Raw genomic sequence first — 25,390 nt, forward strand, 5'->3', positions numbered from 1 at the left:
GTCCCAGAGCAGGCACCCCCGCTGTCACTGGCCCCCAGTGAGGGTCCAGCACCTCCCTGCCCACTCTTATCCACAGCCCCGCTGGGAGGAAGGGTAGGTGTGGATCGTAAACACGGAAACACGGACAGACAGGAAGAACGGACCAAGAGCAGATTCAAAGGAGAGAGAAGAGGACGAGGAACAGACGAGAGACAGACGCACAGACCCGGAGAGCAAAAGTAGAATTAGTAAAGTTAGTACAATTAGTAATAATTTAGTCAAGCAGTGGAATTAGTAAAGTTAGTCAAACTGGTGGAAGAACTCCAGCAATTGAATTGTTGGAAAGTAAAACACAAAGTAAATCTAGTACTGTAGTATCTGCTCAGTGTTACAGTAGTTGTAAGTACTTTCTTTTTATAGAACACGCTAAGCTTCAACCACTTGTCATCCACTGTCAAGGGAACGTGATTTACATTTGTAGCATATTGTAGTGTCTCGGCAGCTCACTGTCGGTGATGTTCAAATATCAACGTGCAGAAGGAAAACAACGGCGTGGACAAAACCACCGCCTGTACGTGGGAGGTAATTAGAGAGGATAAGAGGAAACATTTGGACTAAACACCTCAGGGATGTGTGAGGTGCATCTGTGTGATGGAAATGCAGCTTGATATTAAACTGACATTTTCCCATTTAAGCCCTCAATCGTTGCCTTGCACTCGGTGGATGCTGTTGCTATTTTTGGATCAGGGCTGTGTAGACCGGTCTCAGGAGAGCCATCAGACAACTGCTCACACAGCAGTGTGAAAGATGGGGACAGAAACACAGCGGAGAAAAGGCAAAAAACAAACCCAAACTGTGCAAACACTGGAAGACAACAACCAACCAGAGGAACAATCGGGAACAACAGAAAATGGGAAAGACTTGATGGTCTGTTTATGGTGAGGAGAACTGATACTAGTCTCATCTCTGGCTCGTGTTTACAAAACTACAGTCTTTAGATACAAATTTCTGTACAAATACGAGTTTTTGAGGTATTTAGCCCTGTTTAACCCTAAGTCTCCTCTCTACCAGTACTTTTTCCACTTCTTATTTTAAACATAAATTGATTTTCTATTTGTTTTGAATGTGTTCAGAAACCCAGGCTGACATGACCGGTCTTGGAAAATTTTTGGTTTGATTTTTCAATCATCCATTAGAGGTATGTAATAATGAAATTTAAATGAAAAAAGTGTTTTCTGCACCGCCCAAGAGCCTAGCTGAACGACAACAGCGCAGGAGAAGGCGAGGGTGGAGACGTCAAACCAACAAATGTTTTTTAAAGACAAAAGAGTGTGCCAACTTTTCCTCGTGCTCTGATTCTGATTCAAAGAGCGAAGGACAACGGGAGGGTTAATGTGGTTGTGGTTGAAAAAATATTATGTGAAATAGTTTTAGAACTGTTTTTCTTAAATTTGGAGACTCACACCATTTTGGTTGTGGGATAAATTTTGAACAAATTCCTTGACCTTGAGCCACTAAAACACAATGGCTTTATACTAGGACAAGAGGTAACATCCAGTATGATGTTTTAATATGCCCTTCTCTCTGAAAAATATTTATTTATTTTATTAATTTTACAGTTTAGAAACAATGTTTTTGCAGAAAGGTGAAAGCCTTTTCTGGATCATACCGAGGAACTGGACCTCTGGACTCACCTTTTAGTCGAGTTTGAGAACAAACTCCTTTCTGTTTAGTTTTCAGATTCCTAACTTGTTTTTTTTAGACATCAACAACAGTCAAACCTGAGTGATGAAGACACAGTGAGTGTCCAGAGGATCAGATTTAAAACGACTGGAGCTGGGACACTAGATCACAAAAACAGCAAAAGTTCAGGTGAAACAGTGACATCCAGCCTCGTCCCGTCTCGTCTCCATGGTGACAGCCCATGGGCTGCAGGTGAGAGGGTAAGAACGGGGCAGCAGGGACAACATCCGCACTGGAACAATGTAACATTAAAAACATATCAAGTCCTGATTTGTGAGATGTCCTTATCTAAGTCAATAATTCCGTGGCATTCCAGACTGAAGGATAAAAGAACGAGGATCTAAGGCATAATTGAAGTGTAATTCCCGCGTCTCCTCCCATGAAGAGCTCTGATTTAGAGCCTGGTCTGTGTTTCCAAACAGGATGAGTCAGTCATTTCATATGCCTTTTCGTGGAACATGTGCAGTGCATTTTAAACGCTACTTCACTCTGTCATGCCTGCATTTTAAAAGTGAGAGGAATACAAGGCGACTTCTGCTGAGAGACGTGACCACGGTGTCACCCGTTCCACTGGTGCACAGCCGAACTGTGTAACAACACACAACTCTGTGCACAAGTCATATTTTTATGATTTAATGATGAAATATCCAGTATTTAAGAAGACTGAATGTGTGTCTGTGATGTGTTCAGTGACATTTATTTAACTTTTTGAAGCCATTTTCCTTTGCAGCCAACGATCTATGTTTCCTTTTCAAACATCACTCTTTAAGCACCGATGGTTGCTCAAGGTGTCAGACCCTTTGCAAAGAACTTCTCTTGACGATATGTTCATAATAGCTTGTTGTCATAGAAACCACTTACATGAAAACTGAAACTTCCTGGTGAAAAAACACTGACAGACCCATGTCTTAAAATACCAGTGTAGGTTGCAGAGATGGTTGATTAAATAATTTAAAGAAACTGAAAGATAAGAAAAAAGCACATGGCAGAAAAACCTCAGAGTTTCATGAAAACCAACGACATTACATCATAGTTTGGGATAAAAACCCTGATCATGTTTACCAGTCTACGACTCTCCTTCTGGGGAGGAGGCTCACTGGGATTTAAGAATGTCCTAACTGCAGCCCTGCACAGACAGAGTGTTTCCTTACCAGCCATAACTGAGACTCACTTGGGTGTGAGGCGAGGGTCTCCGTAGGGAGCGTAAGGAGACATGTTCAGGAGGAACTCCTTCGGTGGGTAGGAGCTCCACCGCTGTTGGACATTGCTGCTGTCGTTGTTGTTCCAAAAGTCTCGGTCTAGATCGCTGCGGTCAGAGAGACACAGGGACAGTGAAACCAAGGCAGTAAACAAGTCAGAGCTGGAGTTTAGAATAAAGAGAACAGCTAACGTAAAACTGTTTTATAAATTCAAAGGTCAGGACGTGACATTTATCTATAGGAGAAATGAAGTCATGGTATCGGCTCTGAAGTTGTACTTTTACACTTTGAAAAATTTGACATTTAGAAGAAATTGATTTAATTTATCACCTATTACTTATTAATGAGGCAAAACAAGTTGAAGGAATGTGTTTTTGGGAAAGATTCTGAGAAGGCCAGTGTTATAGCTGGAAGATTTCATGTAAAGTTTCATTTAATTTTTCTATAGTTTATTAGCCCCTGGTGGTAAGAAACTCCTACTGCCTCACAGCAGCTGCTACACCTTAATTACACCTACAGCTCCAACAGCCAACCACAATGAGGGTTACATCAGGACCATCCCCAGTGACTGCATGGAAAAATGCCTATAGTGTCTTTGACACTTTATTTCACACAGGGTTACTACAATTTCCCTTTAAATTTGCCTGGAGGTTTAACGTCAGCATCCAGCAGCAGAGGAGGCAATGACAGCGAGGAGAAATCAGAACAGGGGAGGTCAGAGGTTAAGAAAGTTAAAATAAAGAAAATAAAAACATATTGTCAGAAATGAGCTTACACAAAAATCTCAGTTTGTAGAAAGCGGCGGTGAGGCCGCCACGTGTGTCTGAGCTACATTCACACGTCATGTCAGACTTCAGTCACCAAACGACATGTGAAAACCAACGTGCGAGACGCTGGTGTTTATTTTAGTCTCAGAGCTGCAACATTTTACTGGAGATGAAGATCAGGGTGAAGACACTGAACCGAGTTTGAGCTCATCTCTCACATCAGCTGACGTGTTAAGTCTAAGACATTAATTTTAATCATGTGTAATGAAATAACAATACATAACAATAGTGTAGTCGTGGACAAGTATTTATTTAAATACACCTAAACTCCTGCCATACACATTGATTTAAGATAGAACATTTAACTGACGTTAATTATACATAAAAACAAACTAATAATAGTCATTATCCTGGACAGGGGAGAAACATATTTGGTAAAGGTTTTACTTTATTTTACTTTCAGTACTGCATTAACACCATTATGCTGCACCATTAAAGATACTGTATAGTGAAAAATACTGCATTAACAGATGTATGCTGCACCATTAAAGATACTGTATATCAGTGATTGTTGGAAACACTTGTGTTTGCAGTAACCCAGCAGTATAGACAGACCTTGACTGTTGTTTACAACATTAAACTGTCTGTAATGGCCTGCTTATGTATTCAAGACTGAACAAAAAGCATTTGCTCTGATTTTAATGAATCTAAAAATTGGACATAGAATAAACTTCTCTCCAGTTCTGTCAACAGGCTTTATGATTTAATCTGCCTGCTAAAATAATTAAAAAAATCATCTACATAAAACTGTCCTCAGGGAATCTTTACAGCAGCTTTCAAAAAAATAAAAATAAAAAAAATAAAAATCTGCCACAGCTTTCTAATCACACATTGCAGTTCAAATGTAATTCTATCAACACACGAATTCTCACTGCTGCCGTCTACATCCTCGCTGACACCTACTTGATCGCTTTATTTTCCCCTCGACCTCTCACAGATTCTGGAGAGCTCGCAGCCTCCACCCAGGGCTTATTTCTCTTCCCCTGGAAAAGAGACAAGAGGGAGACAAGAGAAAGAAGGATGAAGAATGACACAGATCTTCGTCACCGAGTCTTCCATTGGGCTTCACTTGAGCAGTGTTCCTAGCTGAAGTGCTCTTCTGGTGGAGGCTTCGGACGGATTCCAACAATTGTTGTAAAATACAATAAAGGAGGGAGGAAGAACTACTGGTCTGATGCCAGGAGGGGAGCCAACTCTGAGACGTGATGAGGGAAACACTCAACTACAATGTGATGGAAAAACACACTCTTTAGAGACGAGACTCAAACCCAAACACACAGACGTCAAATGTGTCCTGTAGAAAAAATCAATTATAAAGTCAAACTAGAAATTCATAAATATTTCTGAAACCCCAGGCCAGCTGCTGCCACCTCATGGTTTATTACACCTGCAGAGACTATTTATAGCCGTGCATTAAAGGTTCATGGCTTTGGCTACAGAGTAGGAGCTTCTGCATCCACTCTCATTAAGTTGTCGGATACTGTACGTCGCAGATGACGTGCTTTTAGCACGGTGTCAACGTTATCACTGGCCAGATGTGAGACTCCACTTCCTGTGCTGCTGGTTTCTACCTTAATAAAAGTTGCAGTTTTACCAGAAAATACCCCCCCACCCCGTTTTTTTTTTTCAATAAAGATACTGCAGTAAACTTCACCTGGAATGTCTCCCCTGTTACACAGCCCTTGACAAGGACAGGAAAAATACTCCAGAGCGTTTATTTATTTATTTACATGGAGTTCTGCTGTAGATCGCAGTAAAAGTCAATGTGAAAACAGAAGGTTAACAGCAGCCACACTTCGTGAGTGTTTGCTGTGTGACGTCTTCAATTCCAACACCTCCTCTGTCACAGCAGCTATTGGTTCATTTTAAAACCCCTGTGGTACTGGGTCATGTAGTACTGGGTATCACTTGGTGATTCATTCTGCCCTGAACTTTACACAGAGGGAGCTGTTGTCACTTTACTGCCGACACAGAACAGGCAGAACAGCATTTATCTCACTGTTCCAGATCGAACATACGGAACAGGTTTGAAAGAAATGTACAGTTAGAATACTGCAGTGGAGACATGCTAAATATATATATATATATATATATATATATATATATATATATTGGAAGTGACCGTTACACAAAACTAAGTCTTTTTTGCCTGTTTTTTTTTTTTTTTTTTTTAAGAGAGACTGCAGTTGGTCTTGTTTTCTAAACTGTAGCGTGAAAAAAAAGCAGAGAAGAAGAGCAGAAAAGAGCTGAGTTTTTTTATGTGTTGATTATCAGACTTTAGAAATATCCACATTCTAATCACACAAAACTGTGGCACAAAAATAGTTTCCTCTGTGGACTCTGGGGAGACAAAAGGCTGAATAGTTTTTAATTTTTATACATTTTTTTCATAAATATTTATAACTCAAAGATTCTGTTTTCAAGAGTTTAGAGTGACATTATACTTTGACTTGAAATTATGTTTATTTTACTTTAATTTAACTTTAATGATTGATTGATTACGAATCACTAGGGATTATTAATTAGTTTATGTTATACTGAAAAACATTATTAAAAAACACTACGCTAAGACGTTAGAAATTGTTGATTTACTTGAAATCACGTCATTTCATTTACAGTAACTTCTGGCTTTGGCGTGATTTATAATTTATTCATCAGTTAGCTCTGGGCTAGAGGAATAAAATTGGAATAGGAGCTTTATTTCTTCCTAATATTAAATGAAATTACCATTTTAGCAGATGAACAAATCCTAAAAACGGTCTTAACTGAGCTGATCTATATGAAAACTACAGAAAAACAGGTCCTCACTTACAATAAACTGCCTACAACACATTTCTACTCATGTGTCCTCTGAGCCACACGTAAGAAGCGTCCGTCTTACTGATGTCTTACGACAGTAGTATCATGAAGTACCGTGGACCTGCCCTCAGTGTTTCTCCGTCGTCGATTTATTCAAGCTTTGCCTCAATATCAACATCGACAGACACGTCATTGATTTTCTCCCACTTCTAATGAGTAAATAATGGGATATTTACAGAGTGCTTGGATTCAGTCTCACCTCCATTCACACACTGGTACAAGTGAAGACGTCTGATTGTAGATGAAGAATTTCAAATCAGGTGTTAAATTATACAGTGATGACTTCAGTGGAGAAAACTCCAGGAGTGAGTGAAACAGTCCAACAGTTTGTTAGAGCTATATTTAACAGAATCATCATCCAAGAGACTGGAAAACTCCTGGTAGAACTGTCACTGGGCGGAAGAGGTTTCCACTAAACGCTGCCTCAGAGCTGCAGTTTTATGGGTGCCCTCCAAACAAGGTCCAAAACTTGGATGGAAAATGTGGAGGACAAATATATTCAGTGTGAAATTAATTGGTTTGAGTGACTCTGATCCTGCAGACCACTGGTTATTATCACCGTTTTTAACAGTTACTGTTGTTGTTCCTGGTGCATTCACTCTGCCCTCTATAACCCATCACATCTCATACTGTTCTCAGAGCTCCACAGAGGACACAGCCTACGGTCTGAGCCCGTCTTTACCCAGAGTACATCACAGCCACTATACTGTAAACACATATGCTGTAAACCGGAGAGAATGATATTAGATTCTCAGTCCCACCGAGGGCCAGGGTCTCGGCCGTCAAAGTGCAGCTCATCTATCATTTAACACATTGATAAAATCTTCAGGAGGCTTGGAGCAAAAAGCTCTAATACTGTGAGCGTGTGAGAGGAGGTGAGGAACAAGAACCGCTCAGTTTCCCAGAGAGGGGGAAAAACAGGGGCAGGTGGAGTGTTCTGTTCCTGACTGTTGTGTTGGTCACACAGATGGAAACAGTAGGAAATAATAACCGAATGGTGGACAACTAAGAGAAAGAGTTAATATTCATTTTACACGGTTGGAGGTTGCTGGTTCAAATCCAAGTCCTGGCCAGAGACTGGTGTGTTTAGTAAAACAGTGTAACTGCTCTGTGTTCTGATGTCATGTGATTTGAATGCGAAGAGTCACCTCACTCCTCACTAATCCGCATTAAACCAGATCACTATTGATCAGTGTTCTCATTGGCTCCATGTTTTCATCTTAACGTAAGAGTATGGCTACATGTCAGTACTGACAGACGTCATTGTTCCTACCTAGAAGTCTGTGTTTCCATACAGGAGTACAGTAACATTTACAATACAAATGTATTCACACAACACAGTAGGTCCTCGGTTTACGACGTCCTCGACCTAAGGCGTTTCTTGGTCCGGTTGCCACATCCCATTAATTTATTGGCAAAGTCTTGTTCCCTCATTCCCAGGTATGGCATTAAAACTCACCAACTAGTTCACATGGGGACTAGTTGGTGAGCGGAGAAGATGAATACGTCGGCTTTGTTTACAGTCAACGGTTGGGCGCTGTACATTGGATTGGGCTACATCCACTTTCTTTCATATGGCTCCCAGGCATAAGTCAGACTCTTCTGATGTTTTTATGTCCTAGATGATGATGTTACCGCTGCATTAGTGAAGGTGAGTGACATACAGTAGGTATTGATGTACAGTATGTGGCAAAAATCGAGTTACGCTGCACTGGACCAACAGATTTCTGATGTAAGTTAAGGACCCCGTGTATGTGGTATAAGAGTTTACAAACATATGGTAATATTACCATATAGTCAAACAGTGCAATGTATGGAGCCAACAAGGTCTAAACCAATTACTTTTCTGCACTCAGTTGTAGTTCCTTTAAAAACTAGAAGTGAAAATAAAACTGAGACTCCTGAGTCCACTCAGAGCTCAGGAACATACTATCTCAGAAAAATAACAGTTGCATCCGTGGTGCGTGAAGCTTGGTGTGATGCTCGTTATCATTGAATCATTAGCATAAAGCTGTAGGCAGAAAGCCCGGATCGTGTTTACAGAGTTCAGGGTTTGTGTCATGGCCAAACATTGTTTTTTTCTCTCTCTCTTTCTCTCTCTCTTTCTCTTCATTGCCAGAGAGAATCAGCAGCAAAACATCTTTCAACAACAGTGGAGCACAGAGTCAGCTACTGCAAATCACTTTGTATATTCATTTCAGGGTCACAGAGTTATAAAAAGGAGACTTTAACAGATGAAGCAGTGGAGGATTTATATTTAATGTTTCAATCTACTGTATGTCTAAAAGGACTGGAAACCCAAGGTTGACTAGAGATTAGCACTTTCTCCTTATAAAAATAAATGATTTCTTACTAAATAACAATTTTACAATTGTCATGAGGAAAGTGGATTTTATCATTGCATCTGCGTCTGTTGATCAACTCATTTTCTCTCTCTTTATTTGAGCAGCTGTGTTGAAATACTGAAACAAGTCAACGCCTGTTCAGGCCTCAGCAGAAAACCTGTAATTAAAAAATGTTCTCAGAGTTGGGACCCGGGGGATGTGCACTGGCTCAAGTTCAATGGGTTTGGAAAATGTGTGAAAAAATAAACACAGTCACTTACCAGTTTACGCTGACACCAGGTGCAGACGCCACAGAGAGCGACCAGCCAAACGGCACAGACCAAACATGCCACAGACACCAGGAACACACTGAGAGACAGCGAGCCTGAGGAGGAAAGACGGAGACGGGAGAAGGGTGAGACACAGGAGTTCTAGAATTTAAAAAAAACACAAGCTTCTTTCTTCCCAAAGTTAAATGCGTCGTTCTTTGCAGTTGTAACTGTTGAACTGCGACGTGTGAAAAACACCTTAACGCAGAAGAGGTTAAAACAGGAGCACGGCCTTGAAAGTGTCTTTCTTTGGGAGCTTCATTTTTTTCTGGATTGATAAGAATTTTTAAACTGAGAAATTTCCAAGCACTATGAAGGACACTGTGAGGAACTGTATTTCTGTTCATACAGTTTTCATGATGAATGTAACCGAGTACGTGACTGCAAGTGTAATTGGGCGCTTTGAGATATTAAAAGTAATACAAAGGTCATTTAAACCTGGTCAAAATCTGTTTGAATTCTAATCAATATGATTAAATCTGACTGTAATCATATGACAAACAAATGGAAGTTTTAATTTACAAACCAAATTCTAGCCCGGTCCTAACTCTGGAGCCCTGATTCATCGTCAAACACACATTTGAATTCCGTCTTGTTGTATCATTTCTGTCAAACACTTCTGTTGTTTTAAACATTGACTTGAAATCACCAGGGGACAGAGATACATAAAACCATCCTCTCACTCTATTTCCTGTAGCCATGTCAGGAACAGATTACATAACGGGACCAGAAGCCACACAATTACCAGCTTCCATTTTCCTATTCCTACTACATCAATCCTTGAGGAACTTTGTTTCCATCTTGACAGATGAAAACTTGTTTGGGAGCCTCTCATTTCTTATCTCAATGCCGTTCAATTACTGCCTCTCGACAATGCTGTTCATTCAGCTGCCTGTCAGGGAATATAAAATCAGGTGGCAGCCGGGCCAGAAAATGTCAACAAACAATGGCATCAATCAATGAGCTCGTGTATTCCTCACCCAGTTTCCTTACTGTGAGCTTCTTTTTTTTTTTAGCCTCTACCTATAAATATTTGAGCTTGCTGTTTTTTTTCTCCTCTATTCCACAAATGTTTTACCTACAGACTGTACTTTTTGTTTAGAAAAGGACAGTAATTAAAAATTGATGAACTAAAGCTACCAGAATAGTTGAGGTTTCTCATCCACCAGGTTTCTTCAGTTGAAGCCGACAGATGGAAAAATCTCTACTACGCAAATACTTGAGAAGAGAGTCTTTAAGAGAAACAACAAGACATATCCACATTTTGATCCATTTAAATTTTGTTGTTTCCACCTGGGTCCCGTTGTGATTTTTTAAACCACCTGAGGTAGTTAAGGTGTGAACCTGCAGTTGTTGGTACCACCTGAAAAAACAGGAGGTGAACTAAAGGATGGACGTAGGTACTTCCAAGAAACCTAGACCAGTCTAGTTGTCTGGACTAAAAGTTTTTTTACACCGTATGGATATTGGCTTTAAATTATTGTAATTTAGGAAATTGATGATCCCATCTGCCATGCAGAAGATTCTGGGTTCATTTCCACCTGATCCCCAATCCCAGGGTGGGTTGTGTCAGAGGTTGTGCCAAATCACAAACGCGGAAATTCCATGGAGGAGTGGGCTAACTAAAGGACCACCTGAAAGTGATGTAACTCCTGAATTGTGTCCAAAAGGTGCGACTTCAGTCCTCAGAGGAGAGCAGAACACTTCTGACCACAAGCTTCCAAGACGTGTTATTTTTGTTTTATTTTATTTTGCTTTTTGTAGTTCTACTTTTCTATTGTCAACTAAAGCAATGTTTTTTTTTAATCCGTTGGTCTCCCAGTTCTGAAGAAAGCCTCTCTGCAGCATATTGCTGTGGCTTAAAGCTGCCTGAACTAAACTGTGGCTCATTGGATGTTGATTTTCCCCCCCTGAACACTGACTTTATATTCTCCAACTGCTTGATGACAGTTCAGCACCACGGACAGAGCCCGACTCTGCTGGAGCTCAGCAGCGTATTATCGCTGTTGTTCAGTTAAATTGCTCTGTTGTGTAGAAAACCACTGAATGTACGGGAAATGTCAAGTGAAGTGCAAGTGTGCGGTTCATCTTTCAGAAACCTCTGGTCTGACTGTGGGGAAAGAAGGGAGATGCTGCCATATTTGCTGTCAACAGTATATCTCATAAAGACAGTGACATAAACACAGAAAAAAACCACAATCTGTTTGTGTTCATGATCACAGAAGAAAGTGTTTCTGCATGTTGTAGGTGTTTGCTCACTATAGTGTTTTTTTAGAGTTGGTCTTACATGATGTTGGATGCTTCAAACCAGGGAGGAGGTGTGTGATTTAAAAAAACATCTCTAGGCAAATTTCATGTAGAAATTCTCAATTAGATACAAGGCAAGAAATAAAAAGCCTTTGAAGAACAGTTCCTGTACAGATGGAGGGCTGTGAAATTGTCTTTCCCTGCTACAATCTGACTTGATAATCTGCAACTTGCACTGAAGTGCCTAGGTCATGTGTTTTTTTTAATCCAGTCCATATGCTTCATCCCAATGTGACTTAGATGTTATTTTGGGAGAAACAGAACAGTCCTGTCAACTCGGTGTTCTAACAGTGCGGTGTGATGATGTAATGATGTAACGCTGGGTCATGAAAGGTTCAGTGAACATGGTTTACTTCCACCTGTGGTGCCATGTGTTTGCTGGTGTCACACTGTGAACCTCCCGCGGCACGGAGTACAAACAAAAGTCGTCGTTACTGCCGTTATCAGTCAAACCCTCTTCTCCTCCCACGTCCATTCTGACATCATTAAAAAGAAATTTGGCGTCGAATCAATCATTAGTCATTATTATCTTGTATCTAGAACTCATACTTCACCACTAGAGGTAATTAAATGACTGCTTTGTGTTGTTTACATCATGCCGACACTCTTGTGTTGCAGTGCTGCTCCTCCTACAATTACGCTGTTGTTATTTCTATGGCACGTGTAATTGTGTAATTTATAATTACCTAAACAGACGCCATAAAAGTGATCCCTCCTCCTGTGCAGTCTCAGACTCTTCTGAATTATTTAAAGGCTGGCCGCTCATATTGTCAGATTTTGCTTTCATCATGTCACGTTATATAATCTTCCCACTCCTCCATTTTGTGATGCCACACTTATGAATTAATATGCTTTAAAAAGGCAAAATGCGAAAGCTTCTTCATCCTTTTCCCACTAACACGCAGACTCCTTTGACCGTTTTGTCCTTCAATGGTTTTTCAATTGTATTGTCATCTCCCATAAAGTTGTTCAAAAAGTCCATCATTTCGATGAATAAGAGACAACAGCCAAAAAAAAAAAAAAAAAAAAAGTAAAATAAAAACCAATTAGAAAATTGATTTCTGGTCTAGTCCAGGCTTTAGAAATGAAAAATGAAAAAAAAAAAAAAAGATTAAAAACTCTTGGGTTTGTGGCAAGGCATGGACTTTGACCAATCAAAATGATTAAATGAAATTTAAATTTACACTTCTGACTGTGTCTTAGGGAAGTGGGCTGGTGATTGGCTAACACAGCATCAGGCCTCATCACGTACAGGGAACGAGTCAGGCTCCTGGCGGTCCTGCCAACAGGGCCAGGTGAGGAAATAACCCACATGACTTTTCAACCTGTCAAGCCACTGCAGGTTTGTTTTGCTTGTTTACTTTGTACTACAGCAGGGCATACAGATATGACTGAGGGAATGGATGATGTTGTGACTGAAAATTGAATTCCCTTTGACACTGAAAAAATATAGACCAGGAAAATAAAAAATAAAAAACCCAAAGGCTAATGTAATAACTTTTCAAACAAGAAAAAACAAATGTTTCTTTTTACCATTTCTTTATATATTGCAAAAAAATAAAGAAAAACATATAAAAAATATTAATTTCCATTAGTATTAAAAACATAATTTCATTTTTCCTGCCTTCACTTAGTTTACAATACTAAAGTATTTCAATGTTTGTGTTTCATCCCTGGTAAATAATGTGACATCTTCACTGTAAAGTCACAGTGGAGACATTTCTAGACCGTCTCATAAGAAATTTGCTCCAGTCCTTCAAAGTTAGACCTCAAACATTTATCACCCTTTTGAACAGCTCCCTGTGGAACTTTATAATTGTCCCGTTGCTCTTTGCTCTTCCCTGCTTCAGTCTCCCTCTCTCTCTCTGTGGAAAGTACCTCTGACTCTCTCTCTCTCTCTCTGTATTTCTTCTCTTTCCACCTGCTGCACTTTTCTTTGTATTTGTGCTCTGCTCAGCCTCTGGTGACGGCGCCTGGCACGACACAGAAGCATTATTAGCCTCTGGAGATTCCCTGCAGGAGCAACGTGTGCTAAAGGCCATTAAAACATGGAGGGGGAGGGAGGGGGGGGGCAGCCACCGTAGGAGGTGACCCTTGACTGGCACGACACACACACACATGCTCTGCCAGACAGAACAGAGGAGAACGGTGGCAGGAGTAAAGGCCTTCAATTACACGGAAAAGTCGGGAGAAAAGAGCATTTCTGCTGTAGAGTTTACGACTGTGTTAAACCTCACAGCTATGTTCTGAAGGCCAGGATCCAACCTCACCGACATGTGACAACAAACTATTTGTCAGCGGTAACTGTTTGTTACTAACCAGTAATGTTGCTTTAGTGTGAAATGAAAGAGAGGGAGTGTGGTGTGGTGGGGGAGTTTTTAAAATAAAACCTTAAAACTCAAATAACATTACATAGATCATTTCTGACAGATCCCTGAAGGACACTGTGGCATTACGGCAAACCACAAGTGACTTGACTTCCTGACTCACTCCCACTGACAAATCTGGTCTTCCAGGGACATTCAAGCCTGGATGCACCAGCACCGAGTCCTGCCAGTTAGTCAACGAGGGAGTAGGGACACCAGAGAGACTTTGAGTGGACAAACACGGCTGAGGCCTAAAATTCAGACCCCAAACACCCCATGACCCCTGGTTCATCACTGAGGTTGTGTCCCAGTCGCTCTGTTAGGTCTTTTCAAGTTGAATTATTATTCTGCACAAATTCCTGTTCAGTAACAAGTAGATTTCCTGTAAAAAGCATCTTTAAAGCTTTCGCTGCAAAGTTCAATTCAAGATTCACTAGACCTCAGACAAAACAAGTCCAAGGTTGTTTTTTATACACAGGTTTTTGTTTGTGCTTCAAACCTCAGAGTTTATTTGGTTGAGATGGTAATTTCAAATCTGACAACCATCCAATAACACCTTCACTTTCAGGTTCTTAAAGGAAAAGACAATCAGTTTGTTTATCGAACAATATTGAGGTGGCTATTTCAACTATTTGCACATGTATTCTGCCTTAAAACAAACAAAAATAATACGAGTTCTTACTGCAGCTCATTGGCCAAGCCAAAAATACACATCTGCACCAATGACATGAACCTGAACATGACAAACGGCTCCTCAGCCACAGGTTTCACTGCAGCTTGAGTTCTCCATTGAACTTGTCATGTGTTTTCTCTCACTTTTTCACGAACACACACAAATTCCCTAATGTGCGCCAGCAGACTTCATTAAACCGCTGCCAAACAGCCATTGTTATTCTCCTGTATAACCCGGTGACTCATTCATCTGAAAAGTCAGAAGTGTTGACTGCTCCTTGAGCAAACAGAACCCCCCGTCCTCACAGGGGACAGACAACCAAACGCAACAGCTGGCGATCCGCTTGAAGCATATTTTCTTTAACATTTCACTTCATGGCGTACGAGCGCCTAAGAAAGACGCGCGACTTCTGTCAGGATAGAGCGCGGCGTGCAAACCTGCTCTGGACCCACAATCAAACCGATCCGTGCAGTGACTTAACACAAAGCACCATGTGTTTTCTTTCAGCATCTGTGAGCCGCAGAAAACAAGCTGCTGTTTGCCATCTCACAGGGAACAGCACTCGACACCCGTCACAGACTCATAAACTCGTCGTCTTGACTGACAGGTGGGTTTATCCAGGCACAAACTCCCGGCAGTCTGGAGGCAGAGCCGTCACAAGACCTGTGATCTGCTGTTGGTAATGAGCGGGGTCCTGTGGTTAACTCTCTGCGACGAGGCCGGACACGGCTGGATGGAGGAGGCTGGAAGACTACTCGATAACTCAAAGAGAAGATGAGATAACGGTCACAGACATCAAACACCGAGAGCTGGGCCCAACTAATGTAGAACCGTGATGTCCAGCACCAGCAGGTGGACATGGTCGTAGAGTCCTACCAGCTGACTGATTTATTCTCATATAATTTTTCTTTCCTTGCGCGTTAAGCTGCTTTTCTGTTGTTTTGTTGTCATGCAAAATTGCCTCTAATCCTAATGTCAGCAATCTATTATTTTTAAGTTTGTATTAAAATGTTACGACCTTCTAGTGGATTTGGTATTTTAATTTTGCCACCGCTTTCTCTTTTGCTTTAGTCACTGCTCCACATGACTGATGAAGTCCTATGCAGAAATATTCATTTCATCTCCACATGACTGATGAAGAAGTCCTATGCAGAAATATTCATTTCAGAGACTGTAGAGAGCGACTGTGTGACTGAAGAGTGAAAGAAAACAGAAGCAGAAATCAAAGAGGAGACAGAGGGGGGAAAAATGGACGAAAGTGATTAGAGTCATTTGTTATTGAATAAAATGGGTCTAATATTCACTTCCTAAATGATCCAATAAGACAGGATGTGATAAAGGAGCGAGGTTCTGAAATGACTCTGCCTCCAGACCCAGGTTTTTTTTCCCCCAACGATCATAGTCAGAAAGTCAGAAAAGAATATTTCTAACTGCTCAAACACAGTTGATTCACTGGCCTCACACCTGGAGAGAAAGATAGTGAGCAGTGCTGCAGCATGTTGTAGCAAAAGGTATTGTAATAAAAACAACACCTTTAGCTGCAAAGACAATCATTTTATTCTAAATTCTAGGTCTAAAGCCCCTCTCAGGTGAACTGTTGAGATCCCAGCTCTGAGGCAGCCGGGCTAACCACCAGCAACCAATTAAAAACCTGAGGCTGGAAAAATATGGAAAAATATGTAATTTTGATCTCGTTTGTTTCTTTTGGGTATAGCAGACACACACACAGGGAGAGAGGGAGAGAGAGAGAGAGAGAGAGAGAAAAAAAAGTCACTCCCTAAAGCAAAAACAAATTATATAAACAAGCCTCTAATCTGTGCCATCATGCAAATGTGGATCAGGATCAGCTGCAGTTACGATAATTGAGATTGATTTTCATTCATAAGATGAGAGCAATTACAGCTCTGCCACCACAGTTGGTGGGGAACAAATAAAACACTGGTCTCATGAATACTTTTAGTACAATAGTGGATGCAGCACAATTGCCTCTGCATTAACACATCCTTGCCTTTATGCAGGTGTCATCTGTCAACAAACTAAAAAAAAAAAAAAAAAAATCTATTTTTTTAAACACATATATACTGTATATCCCTCCATTTGTTGACAAACCACCTGCATCTAGAGAAAAACAAATATTTTATTCAGCTGTAAATGAATCTGCCTTCTGCTTCTGGCAGGAGGAAAATATTATATAATATGAAGAAGTATAAAATTCTCAGAAAACTGCTTCTGTTAAAAATGACTTTGGTTTGTCCAATTATTGCTCATAATCCCACCTCTCATGCCCACCCACTGCTACACTGACGCCCGTCGAAGCCCAGCTTTTGTGACCGTGTTCATCCAATCAGTGTCGAGAGGGAAAAAAAAAAGCTGTCAAATCCTGCGACACTGAAGAACCAACAGAACAGAAATTCACCAACAACCACAGTTGAAGTCATGTATAATACAATACAGTCATATAATATAGTAAAAATAAAGTCGTATTATCCATGAAAACTGCTAGACACACCTACTCCGATGGTTGTTAAGTTGATGAGATGAGTAAGTCGAGTTGATGAGATCGCTGAGAGTAACTCAGGATTTGTGGCGCAGAAAGCCATTACCAAGTTCTCCAGTCAAAAACACTGTTATTTCACAGCAGAGTAAGCCAGCACCTGGTATTCTGCAGCATATCAATCAGTGGAAAAGAGCGTGATCTGTTTTTCTTCTCCAAAAAAAGAGCTCAGTACAAGAACAACAGTTAAACACTGGGGATTTTCTCCTTTAAGCAGCCAGTGTGTGAATAGTGTCTCTGAATAGTTGAACTTCTGCCACGGAGAGTATTTGGGTATAAAGAACATTCTGGTGTGGCCTGAGGAAAATAGAACCCACTTTTCACTGAGACCTATTTCAATTATTGAAGAACATCCAATTCATCTTTGGCCATTTTGGTCTTTTAAGTGTATCCCTTTTATTCAAATTTGAATACCTTTCATCAGGGCATTGTGGGTAAACTACAAGCACAGAGTTTAAGGCTTTTATGAACCTGATTTTCAAACCCAATATTTCCCCTGTTTTTGGAGACAATTCAGTGTTACAACGTAACCAGAACTGTTCTCATAATGAATGATGTGGTTTCACTCCAAACAGCACACAGTTTGTACACAGCTCCAGTTAAAAGCTCCAAATGACAGAAGTACAATGATGGAGCAGCCGGTGCAGAGAGATGGAAAATTCAGACGCTTTACTCCGGGTACAGCCCACCAGGCTGACTGCAGTGCCCACACACCCACAGAAATAAAATCTAGTCTGCTGATTTTACCGTTTTATATATTGTATTTTTTTTAAATAAATATATATATTTGTCATTTTTGTGGGGGAAATTGTGATAAATATGCTGTCAATCATTCCTGGGCGCAGCAGGGCTGCCGCTAAAAGTGAACCATGGATGGATGAGCCATGCATCTGGGCCTGGGTGTGAAAGATGGGTGTGTGTACTCCACAGAACCACAGAGTTTGTGGAGAAAATGTAAAGTAATAAATGTCTTCCGGTTATCAGATAATATTTGTGCCTTCACGGGAGACATTATCTGAAGTACAAATGATTCCATACAGTATTTTCTACCATGACCAATGCAAATATCTCTTATCTTTTCTTGTGACTCCAGGATAAAAACCGTATGTGTCTGTAAGTGTATTTTCTGTTCTGTGTGTTCCGCCTCTACGACTGTTCCGCCTCACGTTAAACACACACGTTAACACCAGTTTGTTCTTCTGTAGCCAGCCAAGGTTCAATGTGTGGATACTTCATGCTCCACATGTTACTGTCAACGTGTGTACGGTAAGTTAAATGTCTGGAGTTACTGTACGCGTGTCACCGTTTAACCAGATAACACCACGTAATAATAATGCTACGACAGAACGTCACCTGCCTCTAATTTCACAGCTGTGTGCGTGAACCAGGATTATAATTCTAATCTTCTGTGTGCAGCGATACCATCAGTCTCCCATGGCGGCTCTTTCACCGTCTGTGTGGGTCTGTTATCTGATCTGTCTCTTTCTCTGTATCGTCCCCCCCCCCACACACACACACACTCTTAGACAAAAATAGATACAGGTTTGTCTGAACATACACAGTCCTCCGCCCCCTGAACACAACGCCCCCTGGCCCCAATACAAATACACCATATGATAATAACAGACTCAAGTAGGGGTGCACCCATCAGTCCACCGACCTACCGATTGGCGCAGAGTTCCTTAATTTTGCAAGACCAGCAATCGGACAGTTTTTGTGTTTTTGTTTATGTGAAAGCAATCTTATCTACCTCCACGGCAGCCCCCTAGTCAGCCACTGTCCCCCTCTGCTCTGCAGTGAGAGAGTGCTGACTGACAGGCCCACCCACCAGGTCATGTGTGACTGTGATTACTGTTTGCTCTGAGATCCTAAGGCCCCAACGTCATGGTTATGGATTGAGTTACCGACTGGAGTTTATTAGAATATAGTTAATCCAATGTTGAATACATGTACAGGACTTTTCACTATATTGTGACTGTGCACTAAAAAGACCAGATGGACTCTACAGCATAGCTGGAGAACAACGACCCGACAAAGACTGAGTGAAGAAGAGAGGTATGTATTTACCCCGGACACCAGGTGTCAGCAGTGAGACTAACGAGCAGGTGATCACAGATCACAGGTGAGAGCGATGACACACACCACTCAACAGACACAGACAGACGAATAAATATGAGCACACGTGACACAGGAAGTACTACTGTATAACAGAAAGAGTTGGGCAATGTCATAATAAATTAATATTCTGGTTCTGGGAAAGTGCATAATAAAAATGTATATCACTGTAATAGGTCTGAACAACAGCATGAATATAGCACAGGAAATAGAGAATAGAGATTTAGAGAAAAATACTCTTGACCTTTGTTAATAAATAGCCTCAGTGTGTATATTATTAGTCAAATAAGTACATGCAGACCCCCCCTCCCCTCCCCACACACACACACACACACAGAGTACTTCATAGACGAGGTCTCAGGAGTGAACCTGTGATCTTTTTGCTATCAGGCAACAACACCACTCCAGCTATTTGCAGACCTCGTGTTTGCATCCAGATGGGTGAGGCTGCTGTTTATTTAGCTCTACATCCTACGTCAAAAATCTGTTGGATAGACGGGCTCACGGAAACATTTGGTTCCTGCACAGTCAATCGGCCAGTTCCTGTTAAAACATATTACTTTCAAACTTGACAACGTTCATATCACTGACCTCATTTGACAAACCTCCTTTGAATGGATGAATAAGAAAGCATACACCTCTTGAAGTTTGAAGTCTTTCAACTTCTTCTCAGTCATCACCTTCTCTCTCTCATCCGTGGTAACATAGCAACAGCTGCTCAGGAGGCTACTTGGGAGCATATGCCCAGAAGCAGAGTGACTGGCATTTTAAAACTGAACTGTCTCCTTAATCACATTAACACAACAGGGAGGTGCAAACAAAATCAGCCCCATGCACAAACCCCACTAACCTACAGTATGACCAACCGGTTGTAGAAATTGAAATATTGACAATATACAAATGTTTCTGCATGGAAACAAAAGAACATTTTTGAACATAATGTACCAAAAATAAAAGATTACCCCGCATCGAACGGCACTTGATTAAAGTCGTAAAAAGTCATAAAAACTTTCTCCGGTCATAATTCACTGTCTGTGATGAGTGAACAGTTCCCCTGATGTTTTATAGCTCGGTCAAAGTCAGTGAAATTAAAGACCTCAATAACAAAACTGATTAGGAATCAGGAGTTCCTAAATGTTCTAATAACCTGCCCCTGCGCTTCTGACTTACAATCCCCTGCTCTTATAAATGTCAGCAGCTAATGTAGTTCTTACGATAACCCTCTGAGACTGTAGTGGTGGATTTTAATTAATACTGTATATTTTAGGTTTAGATGCCCTGCAGACAGAGAGCCTGCCTCCAAAAACAGAGAACGTTTTTAATTACAGCTGTAGAGTTCCAGTTTTTTTCCACTGGTGTTGGGTCAAAAGGAAGGGCCAAGAAATTCTTACCTTAAATGCTACTGACATTAACTTGTGAATGTCTTGTAGGTACTACTCAAATGATGTTTGAACTTTGACCTTTAAACTAACACACATGTGTCAAACCCAGGCCCGGGGGCCAAATCTGGCCCGTGGAGTCATTATATTTACATATCAACTGTGTACTAGAGTTGGCCTGCCAGTACATAGCCCTATACAACACAACAAGTACAACACTATGTATAGCACCTATATCTTGGCAGGATTTGTAGAAAAAAAATATTGACATTAAAAAAAGAACTGGAACGGTAGAATGATGTGTGTTTTATTTTAAATTTAATTTCTCATGTGTTCCACATGAAAAAAATTCTACATTACAGATCTGGAGAGAAGGGAAAACATGCACAATTGCCATCAATTTTTCAATAAAAATTAAATTTGGCCCACTGTGAATTTGAGTCTGGTGCAATCCTACACTGCAGTATCTCTGAGAGATGGCATTCTTTTCCCCCACAACAGAAACAGGAGTTTAAATCCATCCAACCAGCCCATAATCCATAAACCGTCAATGTTTATATCCTGAATAAAAGTTTGCGTATAGTACCGTCATCCATGTATAATCGAGCATGTGAGGAACCGGCTGTATCTGTCTGGTGCTGAAATCACACGTGAGCACTTCATCTGCAGAAAGGTGAGTCGGCTGAGCGGGAGTCGGCTCATGTAGATGTTCAGTAAATACATTATCATCTTTGTCCTCCAGTAATGAGCTGCTGATGGTTTGTGGCAGTGTGGCCACTCTGAGGACCCCGTGTGAAGTGTTTCATGACTTCATTACTGGGGCGTACACCTGAGAAGAGTGTTTACGCTGCTTCCACCACAGCCTGATGATGGACTGCTGAGCTGAGTGGCTGTGACAGGGATGTCCATACAGATGCACCTCCCCTGGCCCTGCAGGGGCAGACAGACAGGGTGGCTCTGTCACACCACTTCTTAACCACAACCTCTGTGGCTTTAAGTCAAGTGACAGGTATAAGCTGCTCGCATTTGTCACTGACCTCTGCTGGCGACTGTGTATTTACAATCGTATATGTATGTACGATGGGTTGCTTGAAAGAACAAACAGACGAGACTCAGACGTGGGTTGCTCGAAAGAACAAACAGACGAGACTCAGACGCCTGTACTTGGTTTGTGTCATATTATGGTCAGGCTGACACTGGGCCCATGATAAATCAGGGAGGGCCCTGAGGGACGGGTCTGTAAATATATTTTTTTTCTACTTTGCAGCCTTCGATCACAGGCTGTTAACGCTCCGGCCTGGACTTGTTTGGGTTTGTCGTTCCGGCAGACATTTGTAATCTGTGACATCAGTGTCGTAGAAACTGGGTTTTTTGGTTTATTTTGGTAAATCTGAGTGGTAACAGCCACCAATATCCCAGCAGTAAAATGACAGTCGAGGATTAAAGAAAACAAGGACAAACCCTCCAGTTCAAACAACCAATAAATCGCCACCATCATGTCATGTGTTTTTTACATCATTGTCAATTGTCGATCTAATTAAAAAACAACTTATTTTTTTCTTAACGAATGATAAGAGTGATAAAGAAAACACATCTCTGGGTTGTTGTCACTGTTCACTGAGCTCAGGATACAACTGTCAGTCAACCAGAGGTCCTGCCTCACATCTGAAGCTCTCCTACTTACACCCATAATCACCGAGCAGTCAGGATGTCCTTGTCAGCCACTACATCAGCATCACTTGTAAATAAGGTCGGGATTAGCATGGCACAGCCTCAAGGTCAGAGTCAGGAAGAGACAGGAAGTGGACAATGTCACATTTTCGTTCTTATAACTGCCGTGGTGTCTTTCCTTTAGGAAAGGACAGCATCAGAAGGACATCCAAAAAAGTTGAAGATGAGTCAGTACTTAAAATGTGGCTATAATTAATGTCTATTTCAAAAAATATAAGGTAAACATAAACACTTAATAATATTAAGCGAATAAAACAAGTATGACATACTTATTATTATTGAAAGATATAACAAGTTTCAGCAACTGTTTTATTTCATTTCTGTGTAGTATAATGATAGTCCAAGTCAGACGTCACTGTTTTTGACATAAACGTCTTAGAAATCAGGAGAACATAGTGAGGATCGATATTTAAAACATTGATAAATAGAAATAAAGTAATATTAATTTTTTAAAGCAGTAATACTTCATAATACATTCACCAATGGTTAGATTCTGTTGAAGCTTTAAACTAGCTTTTTACCACAGGGGTACTATGAAATTGAGGGTACTCCCAGAGAGCCACCACGCACCACAACAGGAGAAAAAAATATATAAACTACAATACATACAAACAACGTCATAATGTGAGCTGTAAATGAAGTGTAAAAAGATACCAAGAGGTAGTGCAGGTTGTGAAAAACAGAATGTATATACATTATAAATATAGAAGAATCTATATTTGAAAAATGAACACTTTTTCACTGGTCAACAGAGAGACATCATATTTGGGATAAAACAAATACAACTGCCGTCTATAATTTGACAGAGGAGATGAACAGATTGTAATTTAGGATGAATGTGTAATTAAAACATTTGTAAACCAGGGATCGGACTGAGTTTTCTAAATAAACACATTAATCCCGACAAGGTGTTGCCAAATCTGTTACAATATCATTTGGAGCTGTTTTTTTCTGCACAAACAAACTCTGTGAGTGGACACTGTTTTCATTTTCGCAACTGCCACATAGAACTAGTGTCGTAGGAGCATTACTCTACTATTACTACTACTGCTACTACTACTGCTACTACTACTACTACTACTACTACTACTACTGTGTCCTGGTTAGGCACAGGTTTAATCTGTTTGTGTTTCTGATGGCTTTTTATTTTTCCTGCAATCCTGCACACAGAGACAGCCCCTGGTTGAACGCCACCTGGAAAAGTGCCAGCAGGCGTTTACTTAAGACGGAGACACTGACGTTGAATCCAGATGAGCTCAGAAACTTTAGCGTTCATACATTAAGTAACAACATTAACATAGTTGTTACTTACGTTCTCCTTTCTACCAAACATCAAATCCCAGTTTATTTCAAACCCAGCAACTCCAACAAAAAGTAGTTCAACCCAAAGACAACATACCTCAACACCTACACAGTGACGTTGTCTAGACTTACAGAGGAGTGAGGACGGTCCTGACCTGTACGTCACAGAGACCAAACAGCCAGTGTACCAGCCGGTCACTCTGTCCCCAACACAAATGTAGAGCCAATCATTGATAAATATGGAGATTAATTTGGATTATTTAACTTTTAACTATCGAACTGTATGTGTTCCTCATCTTGCTGTGTTGCATTCACAAACGGTCCTTAATGGCATTATTAAAACAGCTGTGAATTCACTTCCTCATCCATCAGTCACTGTGGAGGTGGAGATGGCCTGTAGTGTTAGGACGCTCATTAAGCAGCTGCAGGTGATGTGAGCGATTGCTCTCCCTTGCAGGTTGTTAAACTCCTCCTCCATCTCATCGCAGTAGACGCTGCACCATGTGCATGCACTGTTGCACATCCCCAGTCAGGCTGGTGCCATATGCAACCTATGGAGACTGGACAGGTATAGACCAGTGTGGATGCGGACAGCAGAATGTCAGAACATTGTTAAATGAGCTGTGATAGCCAGTCTGATGCACAGACGCTGCGTCACCAGCTGCACCCACGGACGTGTCTGCTTTGGGTGCAGAAAAGGCTCGTTGTTTTGAAGAGATTGATTTGAGAGGAATAAGTATCTCGAGCTCATCTGAAGGACAATTAGGGGTTCCTTTGTGACCATGAGCAATTTTGTACTCAAACAATAGGAACGCCCATTAAATGTGTCTATAATTCGAGGAACAAAATGTCATCGTACGCTGACGTACACAACCACTTCAACCAAATCAGATCTCCAACCTGTGGTCTGCGGACCAATACCATTCCGTGGGCTGTTTGGTACTGTGGCGCAGTGGGCCATATTAAAATAATTAATAAAAATTAATAATAATTTTCATTTATTTTTATAACTTTTACTAACTTGTATATACTTTTATAAGATGTTTTATTTTGAAAATTTACAGATACCTTTAAAGATCACCGTGGTCTGAACCTACCGACCGACCCTTCGTAAAAAGATTTGGAAAAAAAGTTTGTACAAAATCATTAAGAAGTGTAAAACGTGTGCTAGATAAACATACAACAGTGTAAAAGAAATCAAAATGAATTATTTTGATTCTCAACTGCCTTCAAGGTTAAGGCTGAAGCATTTTCATATATTTTCATGATTCTCGTCTAGTGTAAAAGTTAAAGTGTAAAACCTAAGAAAAGGCCACATTTTTTATTTTTAAGGTCATTTTTTTAAAAATACATTTAGCCTGTCTGACATCTAAAAAATGAATGAATGTCATGACACTTATGGCAGTTAGCACAGCAGAATTCAGATATTCAACACTTTTTGACCGGTGAGAAGGCTGTTCGGACTTTTTTTTCCTTCTGTTTTACAGGCAGCACTGTTGTTGAAGTTTGTCAGATTGATAGAAGTTTGCTGCAAGTCATTTCTCCTCAGCAGCGGTGCAGAAAAGAAACAAGCTTTTGTTGAAGGTCTGAATTATTACAGTTTTAGTTATTTAACAGGTAACCATCGATATCTTATTTCTGCTCATTCTGACTGTGGGAATCTCAACCAGGATCTCATGTAAGTATATATATATATATATATA

General features: G+C 40.6%; 1 protein-coding gene across 1 annotated transcript in view; it reads right to left on the bottom strand.

Annotated features, from left to right (window-relative positions):
• syt7b (synaptotagmin VIIb) overlaps positions 1-25,390 on the bottom strand; it is a 74,491-nt gene that overhangs the window by 31,543 nt on the left and 17,558 nt on the right. Inside the window, 3 exon segments of the mRNA XM_025055502.1 lie at positions 2,894-3,028; positions 4,652-4,731; positions 9,213-9,316. Coding sequence (XP_024911270.1) covers positions 2,894-3,028; positions 4,652-4,731; positions 9,213-9,316 — 319 coding nt within the window.

Source organism: Cynoglossus semilaevis, chromosome 5, assembly GCF_000523025.1.
Source record: "Cynoglossus semilaevis isolate Cse_v1.0 chromosome 5, Cse_v1.0, whole genome shotgun sequence".
Taxonomy (NCBI): Eukaryota; Metazoa; Chordata; class Actinopteri; order Pleuronectiformes; family Cynoglossidae; genus Cynoglossus; species Cynoglossus semilaevis.